The sequence below is a fragment of the Brassica rapa genome, chromosome A05 (assembly GCF_000309985.2).
Source record: "Brassica rapa cultivar Chiifu-401-42 chromosome A05, CAAS_Brap_v3.01, whole genome shotgun sequence".
Taxonomy (NCBI): domain Eukaryota; kingdom Viridiplantae; phylum Streptophyta; class Magnoliopsida; order Brassicales; family Brassicaceae; genus Brassica; species Brassica rapa.
Genome location: NC_024799.2, coordinates 3,287,032 through 3,305,841, shown reverse-complemented (window position 1 = coordinate 3,305,841; position 18,810 = coordinate 3,287,032). Strand labels below are relative to the sequence as shown.

The 18,810-nt window shown below is 34.7% G+C and overlaps 3 protein-coding genes across 3 annotated transcripts; 1 reads left to right on the top strand and 2 right to left on the bottom strand.

Moving 5' to 3' along the window:
- The first annotated feature begins 15 nt into the window (after positions 1-15).
- LOC103867036 (photosynthetic NDH subunit of lumenal location 1, chloroplastic) lies at positions 16-1,596 on the top strand. The gene is made up of 8 exons (XM_009145061.3): positions 16-249; positions 316-397; positions 474-578; positions 662-735; positions 806-928; positions 1,016-1,087; positions 1,171-1,267; positions 1,366-1,596. Exons 1-8 carry the CDS (start codon positions 193-195, stop codon positions 1,467-1,469), a joined length of 714 nt encoding a protein of 237 aa, XP_009143309.1. The 5' UTR covers positions 16-192; the 3' UTR covers positions 1,470-1,596.
- On the bottom strand, positions 1,590-8,355 carry LOC103867037 (ABC transporter B family member 6). Its single transcript, XM_009145063.3, has 11 exons — positions 7,951-8,355; positions 7,035-7,089; positions 6,741-6,916; positions 6,425-6,625; positions 5,790-6,049; positions 5,382-5,692; positions 5,057-5,277; positions 4,619-4,959; positions 3,754-4,538; positions 3,417-3,658; positions 1,590-3,245 (listed from the first exon to the last, which is right to left on the bottom strand). Exons 1-11 carry the CDS (start codon positions 8,353-8,355, stop codon positions 2,016-2,018), a joined length of 4,227 nt encoding a protein of 1,408 aa, XP_009143311.2. The 3' UTR covers positions 1,590-2,015.
- Positions 8,356-16,707: 8,352 nt separating this feature from the next.
- LOC103867035 (F-box protein At2g39490) lies at positions 16,708-18,550 on the bottom strand. Its single transcript, XM_009145060.2, has 3 exons — positions 17,701-18,550; positions 17,395-17,553; positions 16,708-17,315 (listed from the first exon to the last, which is right to left on the bottom strand). The coding sequence occupies exons 1-3, from the start codon at positions 18,496-18,498 to the stop codon at positions 17,112-17,114; spliced, it is 1,161 nt and encodes a 386-aa protein (XP_009143308.1). The 5' UTR covers positions 18,499-18,550; the 3' UTR covers positions 16,708-17,111.
- Positions 18,551-18,810: the final 260 nt, after the last annotated feature.

Genomic DNA, 18,810 nt, shown 5'->3' with positions numbered 1-18,810 from the left:
GCAAACATACAAAACCAATCTCCTCATCTTTAGTTGGCACCACATGTTTGTTTTTGATTGTTCATTATCCACATGTTAATATGAATGGAGAAAATTGAGAAATGACAAAAATAGAGGTCTCTTATCCCAACAGGCAAAACATAAGGCAATGATCATATCTCATCTGAAGTCTTGCAAGTTGTAGCCATTATTATGGCAGTCTCTTCACTCTCAATCCGCTATTGTCTTTCCCCAACAATCTCCCAGAAGGTTAGAGTAACACTGCTCCTAATCATCTTTATCTCGTGTTTCTGATTATACACATTTTCTTATCAGACAGGTATTCACTGCCCAAATCCATCACTCAGAGCTTCATGTTCACTTTCATCCGGCTACAATCTTGACTCCTCCGAGAATAGTAAGAAACCAAACTCTTGTTGACAGTGTTCTTGGCCTTTGAACTGATTCTGATGGTGAATGACACTTGAATATAGCTAACCAAAAAGGAAGTGGAAGCAGTTGGAAGAGAAGGCAGGCGCTTGTGGGAGTAGGGACTTTACTAGCAACTTCAGTACCAGCAACTTTACTTCTTGCTGAAGGCAATCTGCCAAAAACTGTCTCTCTTCTTCATTCTTCTCGAACCAAAAGCATAACTTTGTTTGGTCTTGTCATGTTTCTGCAGAGGTACCAAAAAGCTACTCAGCTTTTGTGGATAAAGAAGACGGATATTCTTATTATTACCCATCAGACTGGAGGGTGGGTAAGCCATGGCTTTGTGTTTTGTTTTTGTAAGGATGAATAAGCTCTGAGAAGATTTTGTATATAGGAATTTGACTTCAGGGCACATGATTCAGCCTTCAAGGATAGATATTTGCAGCTACAGAGTGTTCGCGTCAGGTTCATACCAACAGAGAAAACAGACATCCGCGAAGTGGGTCCAATGGATGAGGTATGTACTGCACATCTTACTTCCCCTCTTTCTCTATATCATTTGAGATTTCACCACACTGGTTCAGCATTCTTGTGTCTTAATCAGGTGGTTTATGATCTAGTGAAGCATAAGTTTGCAGCACCAAACCAAGTAGCTACCATCTACGATATGAAAGAGGTCATATTCACATCTATCTTTGTTACCACATCTTAAAGAATCATCAAGTATCGAGTGACTGGATCTTTAAGCTGAAAATGCAGAGGGTGGAGGATGGAAGGAGCTATTACACGTTTGAGTATGGACTAAGAACTCCCATCTATGCAACCACTTGCTTTGCAACAGTTGCAGTTGGAAACAGTAAGCATAGATTATACAAAGACATGATATAGCTTCACTGATAAATGAGAGAAGAAAGCGAGGAATAACAAAGTTTTTTATTGGTTTTGATGTTGCAGACAGATACTACACACTCATTGTTGGAGCAAACGAGAGAAGATGGAGAAAAGTGAAGAAGCAGCTAGAAGTTGTTGCAGACTCTTTGAAGATTCTTCAGATTTGACAACACAATGAACAATCTATTGTTACTCTTTATCTATACTCTCTCTGTGGTTACAAAACTCTTTATGTAGATTTCAATTCTCAACAATGATGTTTTGGTTCAATATAGAGATTAAATTTCAATCAAACTTGCATTAAAAAGCACTGCCAAATAAAAGTGGGATACAAATGTATTTACAAAACAGACGTCTTTTGTTCATCTTTCTTCCTACCCATTACACATTCTCCACCTAAATCACTCACACCAACAACAAAAACAAACCAACTTCCTCTAATCTTCAGAGTTTCAATAAACAAAATGATATACCTTAAGAGACTAAGCAATGAATAAACACAGTCCTACTTCTTCATTGCTTCTCTCCTGAAAAGAATATGGGAATCTACGTCTGTCTACACGCTCCTACTTTGCTTACAGAAACTAACCGTGGTTGTACAACTTCTACTCATAAGCCTTCAACAGAGACTGCAAGTTATGTCCAGTGATCGCATCCAATAATAGTATCCCGTGGCATTACATGATCCTTACGTGTCAGAGTTTAATCTCTCTTTAGATCAGTCGATGTTGGCGTAGACCTTTGCCAAAGTGTGGTTGCATTAAACGCACATACAATCCGTTCTTACCCGCTAAAGCATCATGCGTACCTTCTTCAACTATTTTGCCTCCATTTAAAACCACAATGTTGTCCACATGTCTCATCATCGCCGCTCTATGCGCTATCAGAATCGTCGTTTTGTTCCCCATTATCAACGTATCAAGAGCCTCCTGCACAACGCGGCTCGACTCTGATTCAATAGACGAACTCGCTTCATCAATCAGCAATATCGGAGCGTTCTTCAGCACTACTCGAGCTATAGCGATTCTCTGTTTCTGCCCTTGCGTAAGTTCAACACCTCTCATCCCTATATGTGTGTCGTAACCATGAGCTAAGCTGCTGATGAAATGGTGTGCGTTTGCGATTCTTGCTGCTTCCTTCATCTCAGCTTCGCTCGCGTTATGCCTTGCGTAAATAATGTTTTCTCTGATCGTCGTGGAGAAGATTATGGGTTCTTGTTGAATCAGACCCATATGGCTTCTTAACCATCTCACGTTATATGACTTCAAGTCTCTCCCGTCTAAGAAGACCTGACCAGCGACAGGATCGTAGTATCTCTCGATCAATGATATGATTGTGCTTTTTCCAGAACCGGAGACGCCAACTACAGCTAATGTTTGTCCTCCGCTGATTTTGAGGCTGAAGTTGCTTAGCACCAACACCTCCGGGCGAGTTGGGTAGCAGAAGTCGATGTTTTTCAGTTCAATGCTTCCATAGACGTTAGGCGGGCTAAGGGCTGAGGTGTCATCAGGTTCTATCGTAGGCACTCGATCTATGATTTCAAATACTGAAGCGAGAGACTTGCGGCGCTTGAGAATGTAAGGTGCTAACCCGAATGGCTCCACAAGGGCAAATGTAGCAAAGGAGAAAACCATGTACTCGGTTAGAGCTGTTGACAGTTTCATGTATCCGCGGTGTACTGAAAACGCGGTGTACCAGAGGAGGAGCGCGTTGCAGGCGAAGAGGAGGAACTGTGAGAAGCCGAAGGCAAAGCCAATAGCCATCCCGTGGAGAAAGCTCTGCTTGAGTATTCGTTGGAGTTGTAGTCTGTAGAGTTCCATCACCTTGTTACCGGCACAGAAAGCAACAACGGTATATATGTTTCTGACAGCATCTTCGAGTACTAACGACGCCTTTCTATGCATCTCCTGGATGCCCTTTGAAAATCCAGCAAGCCAAAGTTTCTGGAAAATTTTGAGGGTTATTAAGCTAAGTGCATGACACAGATAGAGAGATTCACACTTTGACAAAGGGTAAACAATTGGTTAAACCAAAATAAACATAAGAAAAAGATTCTAAGCCTTTTTGTGCGTAAAATATGGGTTTTTGGAGGAAGAGTAAGAAACGAAACAAACCTGAGCAATGGCAGAGAGAGTTAGTACAGGCAAAGTTGCCAAAGCAACAAGGGCCAAACGCCAACCGAGCAGCAAACCAATAAGAATGGCAACAATAACAGCAAAACTATCCTGAATAAGTATGGAAAGTCTGTTGCTGAAGGCGGCTCGGACAAAAGTGGCATCGTTTGCTAGGCGCATGGATAACGTATCTGGACTATTCTCTTCTTCGTCAAACCATCCAACTTCATTACGCAGCATCGCTGGTACAATCAGAGAACAAATAATGAAATGAGGCAAGTGAAAGTAGTAACATGTAGTGTACTTAAATTTAATAAACAAGAAAGTAATGCAGTACCTGAGAACATCATTCTTCGCACTCTCTCCGTCATTTTCTCCCCCATAATACCAAAGTAGAAGTGCTGCAAGAAATTTGCAACAACTGTGACTAGTCCCATGCCAGCAATGATCAAGCACCACTTGTCAACCTCCTCACGCAGGTGGCTTCCCTTGCTAGTATAGTATGCCGTCACTACCAATGCAATGACGTAAGCTAAAAGAGGGTTGAAAGAACCAAAGATGGCAGCACCAATACTCCCTAATACAGCATATAGCCACTCTGGAAAACTAAGCTGTGCCAGCTTCCAAATTGAAGGTGACTCCTTGTGTTGAGAGTCCTTGGCCACCATCACATTTGCTGAAATGTCATCAGAATGACCATGAGGGCGGCTAAACGTCTGTGAATGGGAGCGCTCATTTTGGGGATCTGATATCAGAAGGGGTGATATAGGGGATTCCGGATCTGAACCATTTGACTTTTGACGTTCTGGACACTGAATGTCAATTTTTGGTAGTTCTGGTAGCCGCATCTCGAAGCTATCTTGTCTTTTAATGGTTGGTTCCTTATCAGCGACATCCAAAGACGAGCCGTTTTCTCCCATCTTCTCTGGAGCAGGGCTATGATCATTGGGTGACTCTTCACTGTTGAAGTACATTTCCTGGGGGCGGAAAACGTTATGACCTCTCTGAAGAGATGGAGACTTGGCCATTTTGGGTGATGACGGTTCTTGGAAGCCACGACCAGCTGAAGAATCCCTCTCAGGCTGGAACCCAGCAGCGTCGTTGTAGTTCCTTACTGGCATTCTGTAAGAAGATACAAATTCCATACAGTCGTCAGAGTCAACTTTTACAAAGATACATAAGTTTTGGCTGGAGAATCATACCGTCTGGGTAGCTTTGTCGCTTCTTCACATTTCAGAAGCTCAGCATACAAATTACCAAGGTTGATTAATTCATCATGTGTACCCATTTCAAGAAGCTGACCCTCTTCCATTACAGCAATATAGTCAGCATTTCTTATTAGACTTAGCCGTCGAGCTATTATTATGGTTGACCGTCCTAACATTAGAAGATCAAGAGCTTCTTGGACAACTCTTTCAGCTTCAAAGTCTAGTCCTCCAGTGACCTCATCAAGCAGCAGTATTTTTGGATCTAAGAGTACAGCTCTGGCAATCGAAAGTTTTATCTTCTGCTCCTCCGTCAACGTTAAACCAGCCTTCCCAACCTACAAGACAAAGAAGTCATTTCAAACTTCTAACTGAAAAAAAAAAACAAATACAAAAATTGCAATTCTTAGTATAAACTTTCCAGTGAATGGTTACCTGAGTTTCATATCCCTTTTCAAGTGAGCTAATAAATGTGTGTGCACGAGCTTTTTTAGCTGCCTCCTCTATCTGATCCGGGGTAGCATCCCGGCCATATGCAATATTCTCTCGTATGCTCAAGCTAAGCAAAGCAGGCTCCTGTGTCACCAGGCCTATTTGGCTTCTCAGCCACTCTAGTTTTAGATTTTTAATATTTTCCCCATCAAGTAGAACTTCTCCTGTTTAAGAGAAAATCACAGATATATTCAGCTTATTCGCAGGTGAGTGTTCAAGGGGAGTTAGAATAAAAGTATTGATACACATTAATATCACATCATAATACCTAGTGTAGGATCATAAAACCGTTCCATTAGAGGAATAATGCTACTTTTTCCAGAACCATTTCTACCAACAAGTGCGACAGCTTTCTTAGCAGGCACAGTGAGGTAAAATCCACTCAAGACTGGAATTTCAGGTCGTGACAAATAGCTGAAGTATACGTTCCGAAACTCAATATTTCCTTCAACAGCAGACAAAGTAGTACCCTCTTGGTTAGTCCCAGATGATGAACGAGTTATCATCTCAAAAAGCCTATATGCTGCAATCCTTCCTTGATCAAATGAGTAAAAGTTTGTGGCAGCTTGATTTAAACCCCTACAACCGCACAATATGAATATACTTAGCAAATCAATGTGTATGCCGAAACTGGAGGATAAAGATTCAAGCAATAAAAGTAGAATCTGAAGCTTACAGCCCGCTTAAAATAACAGCAAAAAGGGCTGTAATAATTTCTCCACCAGTCGCCCTTCCATGAATGACAAAGAACCGACCAATCCAAAGTTGCAGAGCACATGAACATATAGCAAGCCCATAAGTAAATCCAAGTCCAAGTCCTTGCACAAGACTTATCAATATACCATATCTCAGAGTTGCTTGGAGAGAAGTTGCGTAAGAGTATTTTGCAAGAGTTTCATTTGTAAAGGCATACAACGTCCTAACGTACGAGACCGCCTGCATATTTAGAATAAACCCTTTAGCGTTAGAAAATTGATACATGACGCGCCATACTGACAAAGTAAATTAACCAGAATGGAGCACACAGAAAACGACCCGTAGGGATGTAATTGTCATGCATCCTAACATAACAAAGTTATGAATCCTAAGATCTAAGTTGATGCAATTTATTAAGTTATGAATGCTAAAAATGATATACATGCATCTAGCATAACAAAAACGAAGCCATGGCTGGGGTAATATGTTGGGATGATTTTTGAGATAGCAAGACAGCCGCATTAAACCAAGATAAGTAACTCAAAATTCCAAACCTATCATAAAAAGATAAACACTATCTCCACAATGTTCCCCATAAGCTTATCAATATAATACCTGTTCAGCAATGCTGGCTGCTTCAGCATAAGCATCTTGAATATTCTCAGCAAGTCTGTGGAGAAATATATTTGATATGCCTCCTGCAGCAACAATGAAGGGACCAGTGGCTAACGTAATGAGTGCAATTTCCCAGCAGTTGACAAAACCGATGACAAGGCCACTGATAAATGTTGCCATGTTATGAATGTAATTTCCAACCTGCGAATGTCCAAGATCAAAAAGATTAAACAAATGCCAGAAGATGTACCAATCCTTGCAAAATTAAAGAAATTTGGAAGCAAACTTGAAACCAGATTAAAAATGTTAAACATACTTTTTCGCTTAGAGCCGACTGAATGAGAAGGACATCACTCAGCACTTGGCTTACTATATCCCCGTTATTCCCATACGTATCAAAGAAACTCATATCCTGATTCAGTAGTACTTGGACATACTTTGACCTGATCACAGCAGTCTGCCTCTCTCCAGTCAGTATCCAGCAAGACACCTCTATAACAAAGAAAAATTAATTGATTGTGGTGGCAGCTAATATCATCATTATAGTTGACGAAAGAAGGACACAGCAAGGCTATAACATTTGCATCATTTAAAGCAAAGGTGAGCTTACCAATCCAACCAGATACGAAAACACCTCCAGCGATGTATACAATGGTCAGCGAAAGCTGCACAAACGTCATAGATAACTTAGAGCGCACATTTCAGGGTATTGCCAGGGTTTTATGAAATCAGATAAAGTGGTTTGTAAACTGATAAACTTCGAGTAATGAAATAGACATCCAGAAAATAATACTTAGAAATCCCTAGAGATAAGAAAAACGAAAGTATACTTAAAACAATGGTAAACCTTCGTTTGAGCATGCATTTAAGTAAAACAGAGGTTTAAAAGCTAGCTTCCAGGCTAATATACAATTCAGATGCAGAAACACACAAGAAAGCCAGTACCCTACTAGTCATCCATATAATAGCATCCCAGAAATCATGAAACAGAAAATCCACTTACAAGCCAACATGCATCTATCCACAAAGTTTCCACATGTCATACAGGAAATTTCATACTAACGCTAAAGATATTACAGGTAAAAACAACAGCTCAAAGCTTGCTTAGTTATTTCACTACACCCCCATGTTCATTTTCTTGACCTAATACATTTACGACCAAGAGTGCCACAAACACTATGGAGATAAAAACAGCCTGACCTCCAACAAGAAAAGCCTAAAGATTTAAGCTTAATAAACCCTGGAGTATTGTGAATCTTCCAAAGCCTAAAGATTTAGTTTTGAGTACATATCGCAAAACTAAATAGTAAATACTAAACTTTCAATACCTCAAACAAGAAAAGCCTAAACCTTTAACCTCAATAAACCCCGGAAAATTGCAAATCTTCAAAAGCCTAAAGATTTCGTTTCGAAAAACTATACACTAAACTTTCAATAGCTTCAACACGACAAGCCTAAAGCTTTAAACTTTAACCCCAAATAAACCACAAAAATTATAAATCCCCAAAACCCACAAGCTAACATACCTCGACAAGCCGATTAAACTGATCATCAGGTATCCGACGCCCAGACTCAGCCGTATACGCAAGCACCTCAACAATCTTCGCAAAATAGTGCAAGTACACAATAAGCGCCGTCCCGTGAGCAGCGGCAGCCACAGATCCAAACACCATCAGCACCCAATCGAACCGATCAGCGCAAGCGAAGAGCTGCGAGAAGGGAACCGCCGCGGGAGGAGGCTCCATCTCCTCCTGCTCCTCGATCTCCTCGTCCTCCTCCGCCTGCGTCGCCATCCCCGCGCCGCCGCCGTTCTCGGCGCCGGGGTCGAGGTAAGGGGAGGGAGACTCGGGAGGCTCGGAGACCTCCGAGACGGGGGTTAAGGGCTGGATGTGCGGCGGAGACCATCCGAATAAGCCGCGGGAAACCATCATAGCGACGGAGATGGAGAAATTAAACCCTCCGTCTCGTTCTTAGGGTTTCGATTTTTTTGAAAATCTCTCGCCGGATCTGTTGGGAGAGGAGGAAGGAAAAGGTTCGAGAATCGGCGAAGATATCGATTTTTCCGGTTAATATTGATTTTTTATTTTTTTTAGAAGAAAGTTTTTTTTTGAAATGAAATAAAGTGACAGATAGACAAGTCTTTGTTGTGTGTGTATGTGTGTCACCTGATGTAACGCTAGTTTTTATTTTATTTTTACATTATTATTATGGAAATGTAATGTATTGGTATTTCATTATTTCGTGTTTTTAAATAAGAGTGTGTTTTGTATTAATTAATTCTCCGGGGAGGATGCTAATGGTCAACTACGGCGACGAGTTTTTATTCTTTTTATACTTTTTTTCAGGTGTATTTCGTTTTTTCTATGATAAATTTGTTGTTTTTCCTTTTAATAATTCATAGGAAAAATCGCAGGAGTTTAATGTTTAATTTTTAAAGCTTTAAGTAACTTCTATTTTTATTCAATAAAGAAATATCGTCAGTCAAAAAAAAATAAATAAAGAAAAATCGTAAGAGTTAAATGTTGAATTTGTTAAATAACTTCTATTTTTATTATATAATGATTTTAAAGATTACAAATTGAACCGGTTTGATTTTGATTTGACTTTTAACTCATCTCTCAACTTTTTTTTTCTAGAATACTGCGAGAAGGAGGTGGTGGTTAGGTCACCGCCATATTCCTAACGGTTACCAAACTTCTTTATCATATTCACTGGTGGTATGGTAATATGTCGACGTGAGACATATAATATATGGACATAATAGCCAAGTAAACTGTTTGTTCATTACTATATGGTGGTTTGTCTTGCCGGCTTAATTGAAGTTAATATTGAATCGTTTCAAATGTTTTCGTCTTCAAAATTACATTGTATACTCGTGCTCCAACCAAAAACCATACATATCACAAGACTTTCATTTCGAAGTATTTTTTTCTGTATAAGTCAAAAAAATTAAATAAAGAAACGCTAAAAGCAATACTAAACCTATTTTTAATAGCCTGAAGGAGGATCATAATTTAAACTAATACTACACACCCATTCTGATTATCAAAGGTTATTTATTAGTAACGTGAAAACTCTTCTTGATAATAGAATGTAACAATATACAAAAAAAAAAAAGATTGTAAAAGCTTGGAAAAATGTGCGTTTTGGTTGGTGTGCCGTGAAGAATGCATGCAACAATAGCTGTCATCGTTTCTTACCATTTTCGCTGTCGAAGATTACTAGAAGAGCAAAGTAAGGTGAGGGTGACGAAAGAGATGGGTGCTACGACTTGTGAAAGTAGCCTTACCCAGTGGGGGCAGGTATGTATCATTGAGGCAGTATGGATGAAGACTCTCTTTTTCTGCCAGTGCATCTGATCTGTTCCCTCTTTTGTTAAAATATCCACCTTTTTCTTGATCTTTAGCAAAAGGAAAAACTCCACACATGTTTGATTAAACCAATAACTAATGAGATTGTATTTTGTCTAGAAGATTATTTGAAATCAGTTTGTTTATATACCGTTCTTTTCTACTTGTAGTGAAATATTAGGATAAGATATGCGCAAACGCATATTGAGTTTATTTTTATATATTATCGATAATTTTTTTAATATATTTGATTATTTTATTTATATATATACAATATTTTTTTGTTGATATTATATTTTTTCGATGGATCGGATCAATTTTTATTAAAAATTGTGGAACTAAACTATAATTAATATATCATGGGTTGATTGGATTGAATATTAAACAAATTATGACACAACATCTTTATTTTTTTTCACCGAACATATTCTTGAAAAAATAAATAGTATTGTTTCCACGCTTAAATTATTTTGACATTTATCTTTCATATGATTTTGAAAGGTTTCAGATCAACCATCGAATTGATACATGTAATTTTAATGTTTTTAGTCGTATGTTTAAGAAAAACTTACATTTTATAATTTAAAGTCGTTTTAAATTTTTTTAAATATAACATATAAGAAAAAAAATCTAACATATAAGAAAAACATAACATATAAGGTTTCCTCATTTTTTAATTTAAAGTCATTTAAAAAAATTCAAAATATAACATATAAGAAAAAATCTAATTTTTTATTATATTGTTAATGTGATTGTTTAATTTTATTAATAATATAAAATTAATAAAAATGAAAAAAAGATACAAAAATTCTTATCAAATCTTTATTATTCATAGTCATTAATTGTCACATATCATATTAGGTAATTTTATAGCTTTTATTTAAAGAAAGAATACACGCTTCTTATATTTTGAGTTAATATAATGTTTCTAGTAATTGAATTTGGACCAACAATTTTTCAATTGATTCTTAAGATGCTATGTAAACTAAATTGACATTCTAATTAAGTGACACCTAAACACAGTCTCTTTTTAATTAGTACAAATTTAAGATTAAAACTTTTTAAATAATTCTCAATGAATATATAGTGGATATTTGTGTTAATTTAATTTTACAATACTCGAGCTATTGCTTTGTATACTCCAAATGTTGTATTATAGGTTGTAAACACTCACTAAATGAGTATTAGATTATACCATATTTCGTCAAGATTTTGGATATTTGGTAATCTACACTTCATTTATATCATAATGTTGACTGCTATGTTAGCAAACAGAAGCCATTCAAAAAAAGCTGTCTCTAGCCCAAAATTATAAGATAATACGGGTATTTTTATTTCACTGTTATAAAGTATACTAAAACATACAACCTAATGAATACTTTTACAGAAACTAACGAATAGATATACAAAAAGTATATAGCTAAATTCTAATAGAATACATGTAGTTGAGGAGATCTATAATATAGTATGGTTGATTATAGTTGGAAACACATTCTTAAAAGCTAGTATAATTGAAACGAAAAGCTATGTGTATCTCTATTTTTCTGCGGATGTATATAGTATTGACACTTGGTTGTCTTTGTTCGACTGTCATTTTGAGTGTATTATAATAGCACCATCCATGTGTCATGTGTGAGCCATTTGGGGTTGGTACTGTCCAAACAATGTTTGGCCTTTAGTCAACCCGATCAAAATCTAGAGTTAAAGTCGAAAAGATTATTAGACTGATTGTTTTTTTTTTCAAATGATCAACTATTATGATGTAATCAAAATGGTTTGGTTTAGGGGTAATCTATTAAGAATGACTTGTGGGATGCACGCTTTTCTTTGGTTGACATAGATGAATTTTCATTACATGCCTTTTTTGAACAGGTCAAGAACAAATGCCACGCACATGGATTGAAAACGATATTTCACCTAAACTAGATATTTGGCCATTATAGGCTTAAGTTGCAAGTTTATGAGAAAGAAATTATCAATAAACACTACTAATCTACTATCATATACATAGTCATACATTTACATACACATGTGAAAACAATGCTGGTGTTTTTGCTGCCAACATCTATGTTTTTATGTCAGATTATAATATGGGTGTTTTTCAAAACCAACCCATATTTTCAACTCAAATCCAAAACCAACCCTTTTTTTTTTGTCCATACTATTCATCAATAAAATTTTCATACTATCCTTATGTTTTTGAATTATTCACAAAATTGCCATTTTTATTTATTTTTTTATTAATTTCGAAATTAACAAAAAATCAAATACACCCTAACCATTTCTTCTTATTTACAAAAATGCCATCATCATCAATTTTTCCAACCACCATGAACCACCATTTTTGAGCTTAAAGCTCTAGAATTCAATTTTCAACCACTTTTTTTCTCATTATAACCCAAAAAACTTCATTTTCTCTCATCTCCTCTACATTTCCATCTAAAAAACTCTCATAACTATCATTTTCATAATCACAAACTTCATATTTTCGAGTTTCTTCATTAGTGAATCGTTAAAGATGCTTCTTTTTGCTCATATTTGGAGTTTGGACGGTTGAAAAGGTTGGAAACAAGCTTTACACATGAAAAATGTAACTATTTACATGGTTTTCGTTCTTTTTCAGATCTGTGTCGCGACGGTAGACTGTTTTGTATGTCTACGCCTCCGTGGAGACTTACGATGCAGTCTATTTGTCAACGCACGGGTTAGTTTTGCAATTGAGCAGACAAATTTTTTTTCTAACGCAGACTTCCCCAGTAGTCTCCGTCTTTACCTTTGACAACAAAAATAAAACTTTCGGTAGACTTACTAAGACGTCTACCTAAAAGAGGTTAGTTTTTCATTTGACCGAACTTTTGACTTTTCAAAATAGACTTCAACGGAAGTCTACAAAATGTAGACTGCCAACAAAGTCTATAAAAGGTCAGTTTTGCATTTGACCAAAACTTTGACTTCGTGGAATAGGTTAGTTTTGTGTTTGACCAAAAAGTTTAAAAAGCAATCAAAAATTTATTAAATTGTAGACTTCATATGCAGTCTTCTTATCTTAAAAAAAAAATGTAGACTGCGTATAAAGTCTACTTTTTTATTTTGGTCAAATGCAAAACCAACCCGTCGGATTTGAGAGTAAACTTCACAAGAAGTCTACACACCCGTAGACGTTCATTTTAATCTACTGATTTGAAGTCAAACTTGGTCAATTGCAAAACTAACCTCTTTCAAAAAAATTCAAACATGTAGACTGCATATGAAGTCTAGTTCTGAAAGTCAAATCTTGGATGAATTCTGGTCAATTGCAAAAAGTAACATTTTTAAATTGTAGACTGAAATGAAAGTCTACATGTACAAAATTATAACTTTTATTCAACTATAGAAAGCAACCCGTAAAATGGTCAATTGCAAAAACCAACCCAAAGAGTAGACCTATTTGACAGTCTACGTCTGTAAACTGAAAAGAACGTCAACATCTTCAGAGACTAAATATTAAGTCTTCATAGAAAAATCTATAAAAATGTGAATTTGTGTATTATTCATTAATTTTTTTCTAGTTTTTTTGTTTGATAGTGTGTGTTAGTTAATCTTAATGGGTTTGAGTGATTTTGAAAATAATTTTTTTTTATAATTATGAAGGTATAATTCATTTGATTTGACAATGTTGTTAGCTAATAATTGTAGACGTATTTCTAAGTCTTCGTTTATAGTTTTGCTAGTAAGGCTGAGCTTGTTTCAAAGCTGAAGTCGGTGACTGTGGAATATAATTTTACATTTTCAGCATATAAGACAACAAAAACTCTGTATGTGGCTAAGTGTCGTGTTCAAGGATGTGGTTGGAAACTTAGAGCGAGTGTGAAGTATGGGCCAAAGACATTTTGGGTGACAAAATATTCGAAAAAGATGAAGAATCGGAAAGGTTGAAGAATGTTCCTTGTGCATGATGGCTGTACACATGGTAAACTTCTTGAAATGACACAAGAAGATTATGATCTGGACAACAAAATTGAGAAGATGGTGCTAACCTATTCCTTACCAAACATCATTTAAAACAAATGACTCCGAATAGGAATATACTCCTCTTATGCCTGTCACGAATAATCGACAAGTACGGAACTTGATCGAGTTATCTAAGACACACTTTGTACGCCTTTGTGTATCAAGCCTGCGCCAATACACTAAAAAAATTTGGATTGACTATATGTTAAATAATAAGTGTAGACGTTTTTGTAAATCTACAAATGTAGACTGCAGTTGAAGTCTACGTCGTAAATTCTATTAAAAGTGTATTTGTGTATTATTCATCATATTTTTTCATGATTTAATTATTTTACAGTGTATGTTAGTAAAATTTTAATGGTCTTGGATGAATTTCACAATTTAATGTGTTATAATTATACACTTGATACTTATTGCAAATTGTTTTGATTAGTATTATTCTTGAAAATTTTTGGGAAAATTTTGTATAGATTTTCTTCTTCTCACATGTGTGTTAGTTATTATTTTAGCTTATGGTGGTTTTACTTGTTTGGTTGGTTAGATCTTGTGAAAAAATTGATATCTAACAAAAAATTAATAATATCATACAAGTGAAAACAACTAAAAATGAATACAATGTTTATAGATTATGCATTAAAAAATTATTTAAAAATTAATATTTTATTATGAAAGTTATTACAGAGCAATATATTAAAAAGTATTCTTGAGTATGTTTGATTTTTCATAATCTTGATGCTTCAAATAAAGTCTTGGAAAAAGTACCTGCCAAATAAGATAGAGTTATGAGAAAAACATAAGATAAAAAATAAAATCATATTTTAGTAGACTTTTTATTAAGTCTACGTAAAGTTATTGTTTAGTAGACTTTAGTTGAAGTCTACACTAATGGAAAATTTTCATATTTAAAAGTGTGCATTTAGAAAATTTGAAAATACTTTGTTCTGGAAAATATTTCAAAAATGGTTTTTTGTCATCCTTGTAACAAAGCAAAAAGATAATGTATGAATCTATAAATTTAGTTCATTATAAACACAAAATATCTTATAATGAATATATGGAAAGCTTACATTTTTGGGAAGATGATTTGAAAATATTGGAAGAGAATACCTGCAAAATAAAATAAAATTTTAAAAAATAAGATAAAAATTAAAATCATATTTGAGTAAACTTCTAATGAAATTTGCTTAAAATTCAAGGCTAGTAGACTTCATTTGAAGTCTACCAGCCGTAAGTTTTAAGTAGATTTCAAATGAAGTCTACTCTATAAAAAAAAATAGATCTGAAAAATAATACATTAAAAATATGAAATAAGTTTAAATCTAAAAAACTTTTAAAAATATGATTTAATAGACAAAATAGTTATAAATTAAAGACATATTAATATGAATTTTAATATGTAACTTTATTTGAATATAAATACTAGAACACATATTTTAAATCTATAGATGTAAACCTTACATTTCTAGGAGGAGAAGAGAACAACTATGGAAGAAAATACCTGCAAAATAAGATAAAATTATTAAAAAACATAGAAAAAAAATTAAAGTCATATTTTTGTAGACTTCCAATGAAGTCTGCTTAAACTTTATGGTTTAGTAAACTTCATATGAAGTCTGCAAGCTTTAGTAAACTTCTTTAGAAGTCTACACTGTCTGATAATTTTCAGATCTGAAAAAATCTATATATTTTGAAATGTGAAAATAATTTTAAATCTGAAAATACTTTACATAATATAATTTATAAGGTAAACTAGTAGCAAATTAATGTAGGGAGCTTGATCTATAAATTTATTTGAATATAAACATGTAAATACATATTTAAAATCTATTAATCTAAAACTTACATTTTTAGAGGAGATGATGAAATCCATGAGTGATAATACCTACAAAAAAAAGATAATATTGTGAGAAATAAACATAAAATACACATTTAAAATCTATAGATCTAAAACTTACATTTTTTAAAGGAGAAGATGAAAACCATGAATCATAATATCTAAAATGACAAGATAATATTGTGAGAAAGACTTGAGAAAATTTTAGAGAGAAAGAAGATAATGAGAGAGATTTAGAAACAATTGAGAGAATTTTAGAGAGAAGAGAGAAAGTTTTAGAGAGAAGGGAGAGAGTTTTAAGAACTTGTGCAGCCACTTTAGAGAGAGATTGAATAAATTTTGTTTATATAGGGAGACAAAAATGTAACTAGGTTAAAATTTACGATACTGTAGACTTCGTTTGAAGTCTACTAAAATTAAAATTTTGGAGTAGATCTTACTATAACATAGTAGACCTTTTTGGAAGTCTACTATAATAATTTAATTATTGTTGTTTATTCTTTATTATTTTAATAATTTTAATATATGATTTATTAAATTTATTTCTTTATTTTTTAATAGTTATAGTATATGATTTCACTTTTTTATTCTTAAGGAACTTAACTTAGTTTAAATATAATGATTTTTTGTAAAACAAATTGAAAAATATAGACTGAAAAAGACGTCTTCAGATAAATAGACTTTATTGTAGGTCTACGAAACCCTAAACCACAAATATCAAACCCTAAATGTTTTGCTTGATAATCAAAAAGTCTCATTTATACAAAATATAAACTACTAAACATTAATATGCAGATTTAAGTTAATAAAACAAAAAAAAAACAAAATCTAAAATCTAACCCTATGAAATCAACTACTAAAAGACATAACATGTTAGAACCTTTTGTTTCTAAACTATGAACATAGTCTAGCACATGATAACCAAATTAGTATATATTCTTCAAAATTGTTCGATTATATGAAATTTTAATTTATTTACTTCATATTATCCATTATATTGATGATTAATTAAAAATATCACAATAATTATTTTTATACATTTTCAAAATTAAATTAGTAGACCAAATTAGAGTGTAGACTACAAAACAAGTCTATAAAGTAGACTTCGTAGGAAGTCTATATATATGTAGACTTCTTTTATTACGTGTAGACTTCCAAAGGATAGAAACGTAAAATACATTTATGTTTTTTGTTTGGTCATAAGGGTGAAATAGTACTTTCACTACTCCTTTAGGTTGGTTTTGCATTTGACTGAAAGTGGGGTACACTTTTACATTTGACTTGAATATTTGGGTTGGTTTTAGCAAATGTCCCTTATAATATTAAGTATGGTGAAACTCATTAATCGTTGAATCATGACAAAACCGCCGAGTTTGAGTTTTACTTTGACGAGGTTTTCTTGTACAGCAAGAAATATAAACCCACGAGTGGCAGCAACTTAATTAAAGCATGCTCATGCGTGTAACTTTATACATAAAGATTTTGTCGTTCCCATTTCTAATCTGATTTGATTTCAAGAAAATGAAGACAGTATAAGCAGAGGCTGATTGATATCGACCACCTCCTGTAGAGCCAATATTAATTGATTCTTGTCCTCTTCACTCTTGGATCCTTCCAACTTGACCAGCTTTAAGTTTCTTAGTACTCTTGCATGCTTGCTCCCATAGTCAGCATCAACACTCGTTTCTTCATTTGAACTATAAGTATTTGAATCAATCTTCAAAATAATCGAAGTTGTTAGAATAGGATTAACAAGAGGCATGAACTAGCAAAAACTTTAGGTGGTTGACACTTACGGTAATGAAGATGCGCTCGACAGAAGGACAAAGTTTAAGAAAAGAGATTAGTGAATTGGTGTTTTCTTGTTTCATCGAGTTATCAATCCACCGCAACTCATGTAACTTGTAGAATTTGAATGATGTCCAAGAAGAGGATATAGATGGTTTGATTAGTTCCTATAAACAAAAACAGTAATATATAACTTTCAAAGCATGTCCTAATCTCGGAAAATGAAATAAATGTGGTAAAAACCTATTTTCCAAAACTCAATAATGTATTTTACTGTAAAACAAAAAAAAAAAAATATAGATTATCTTTGTTACCTCAAACATCCATCTGCAAAGTGTAAGAGATTGAGAGTTCTTGATGATTAGCAAGAGAGGACCGATGTCTAAATCATTGTTGCAATATCTTGGGCCTTGTCTTACGTCGAAAACCGCATTGGTCAAGTTAAAATGTTCATGGATCTTGGTCGTAGGTAGAAACCCTTGGTAATGAAGAGTTTTAAGCTTAGATGATCTTATATCGAGAAATCTCAGCTTCGGGCAACCCGAGATCGACAAGTGAAGCAGCTTAGTTGGTGAATCAATAGTGAGAGAAGTCAACCCCTTGCAACCACAAATCTTGAGGTTCTCAAGCCAAGAAAAATTCAACACCATGGAGGAAACGACCTCGTGGGTTAAAGAATACACCGAGTCTAAACAAAGCGTCTTCACCAAGAAACCACTTGACTCGACACGTTTTGGGACCTGGTCGTTAGTCTCAATACGCCAGCAGAAGCTATCTTCTTCCTTGAAACCATCAGAGAAGAAGAAACTCATATGCATGACGTTATTGGGTGCGAGGATGGTTGACACGAGCGTTGACTTGTCGAAGTGTAACTCCAGCTTCCGAGTGTTTTTAGACGGAACATGTTCGTCGAAGTTGTGGATGAAGCGAGAGATTGACTCGATGGAGCCGTTATGGGTGTGTGCAACGAGTAAGGCTTGGTTCCAAACGGACCTAAACCGTGTGGAGACGAAAGGGGTTAGTCTTGCGGAGTCGAAAGGGAGGAAGCTGATGATGTAGAGGAGAAGCTCTAGTGGTAAGCTAGAGATGATGTCTGGTTTTTGTTCGGACATGGTGATTGTATTTTTTGAATTATTTGAATTTTCTGAATGGGTTTTGAAGTACTTTTATGGTCCGTACGGGTTTTGGTTTGTATAAAAATCTGGATTATCTCGGCGTAGATCATGCTCCTTTTGTTGTTGGACACACTTCATTAGTTTTATATATCGTTTATGTTATTTTATTATTATAGAAAGGCTCATTCGTATACGTACGTACTACATGTCCTCATTGTACGTATTTCAACATACTTCTTGTTTTTTTACCAATAAATAATGTACATCTAAGATGTCATACGTACTTCAGTATTCTATCTCGGAGCAATC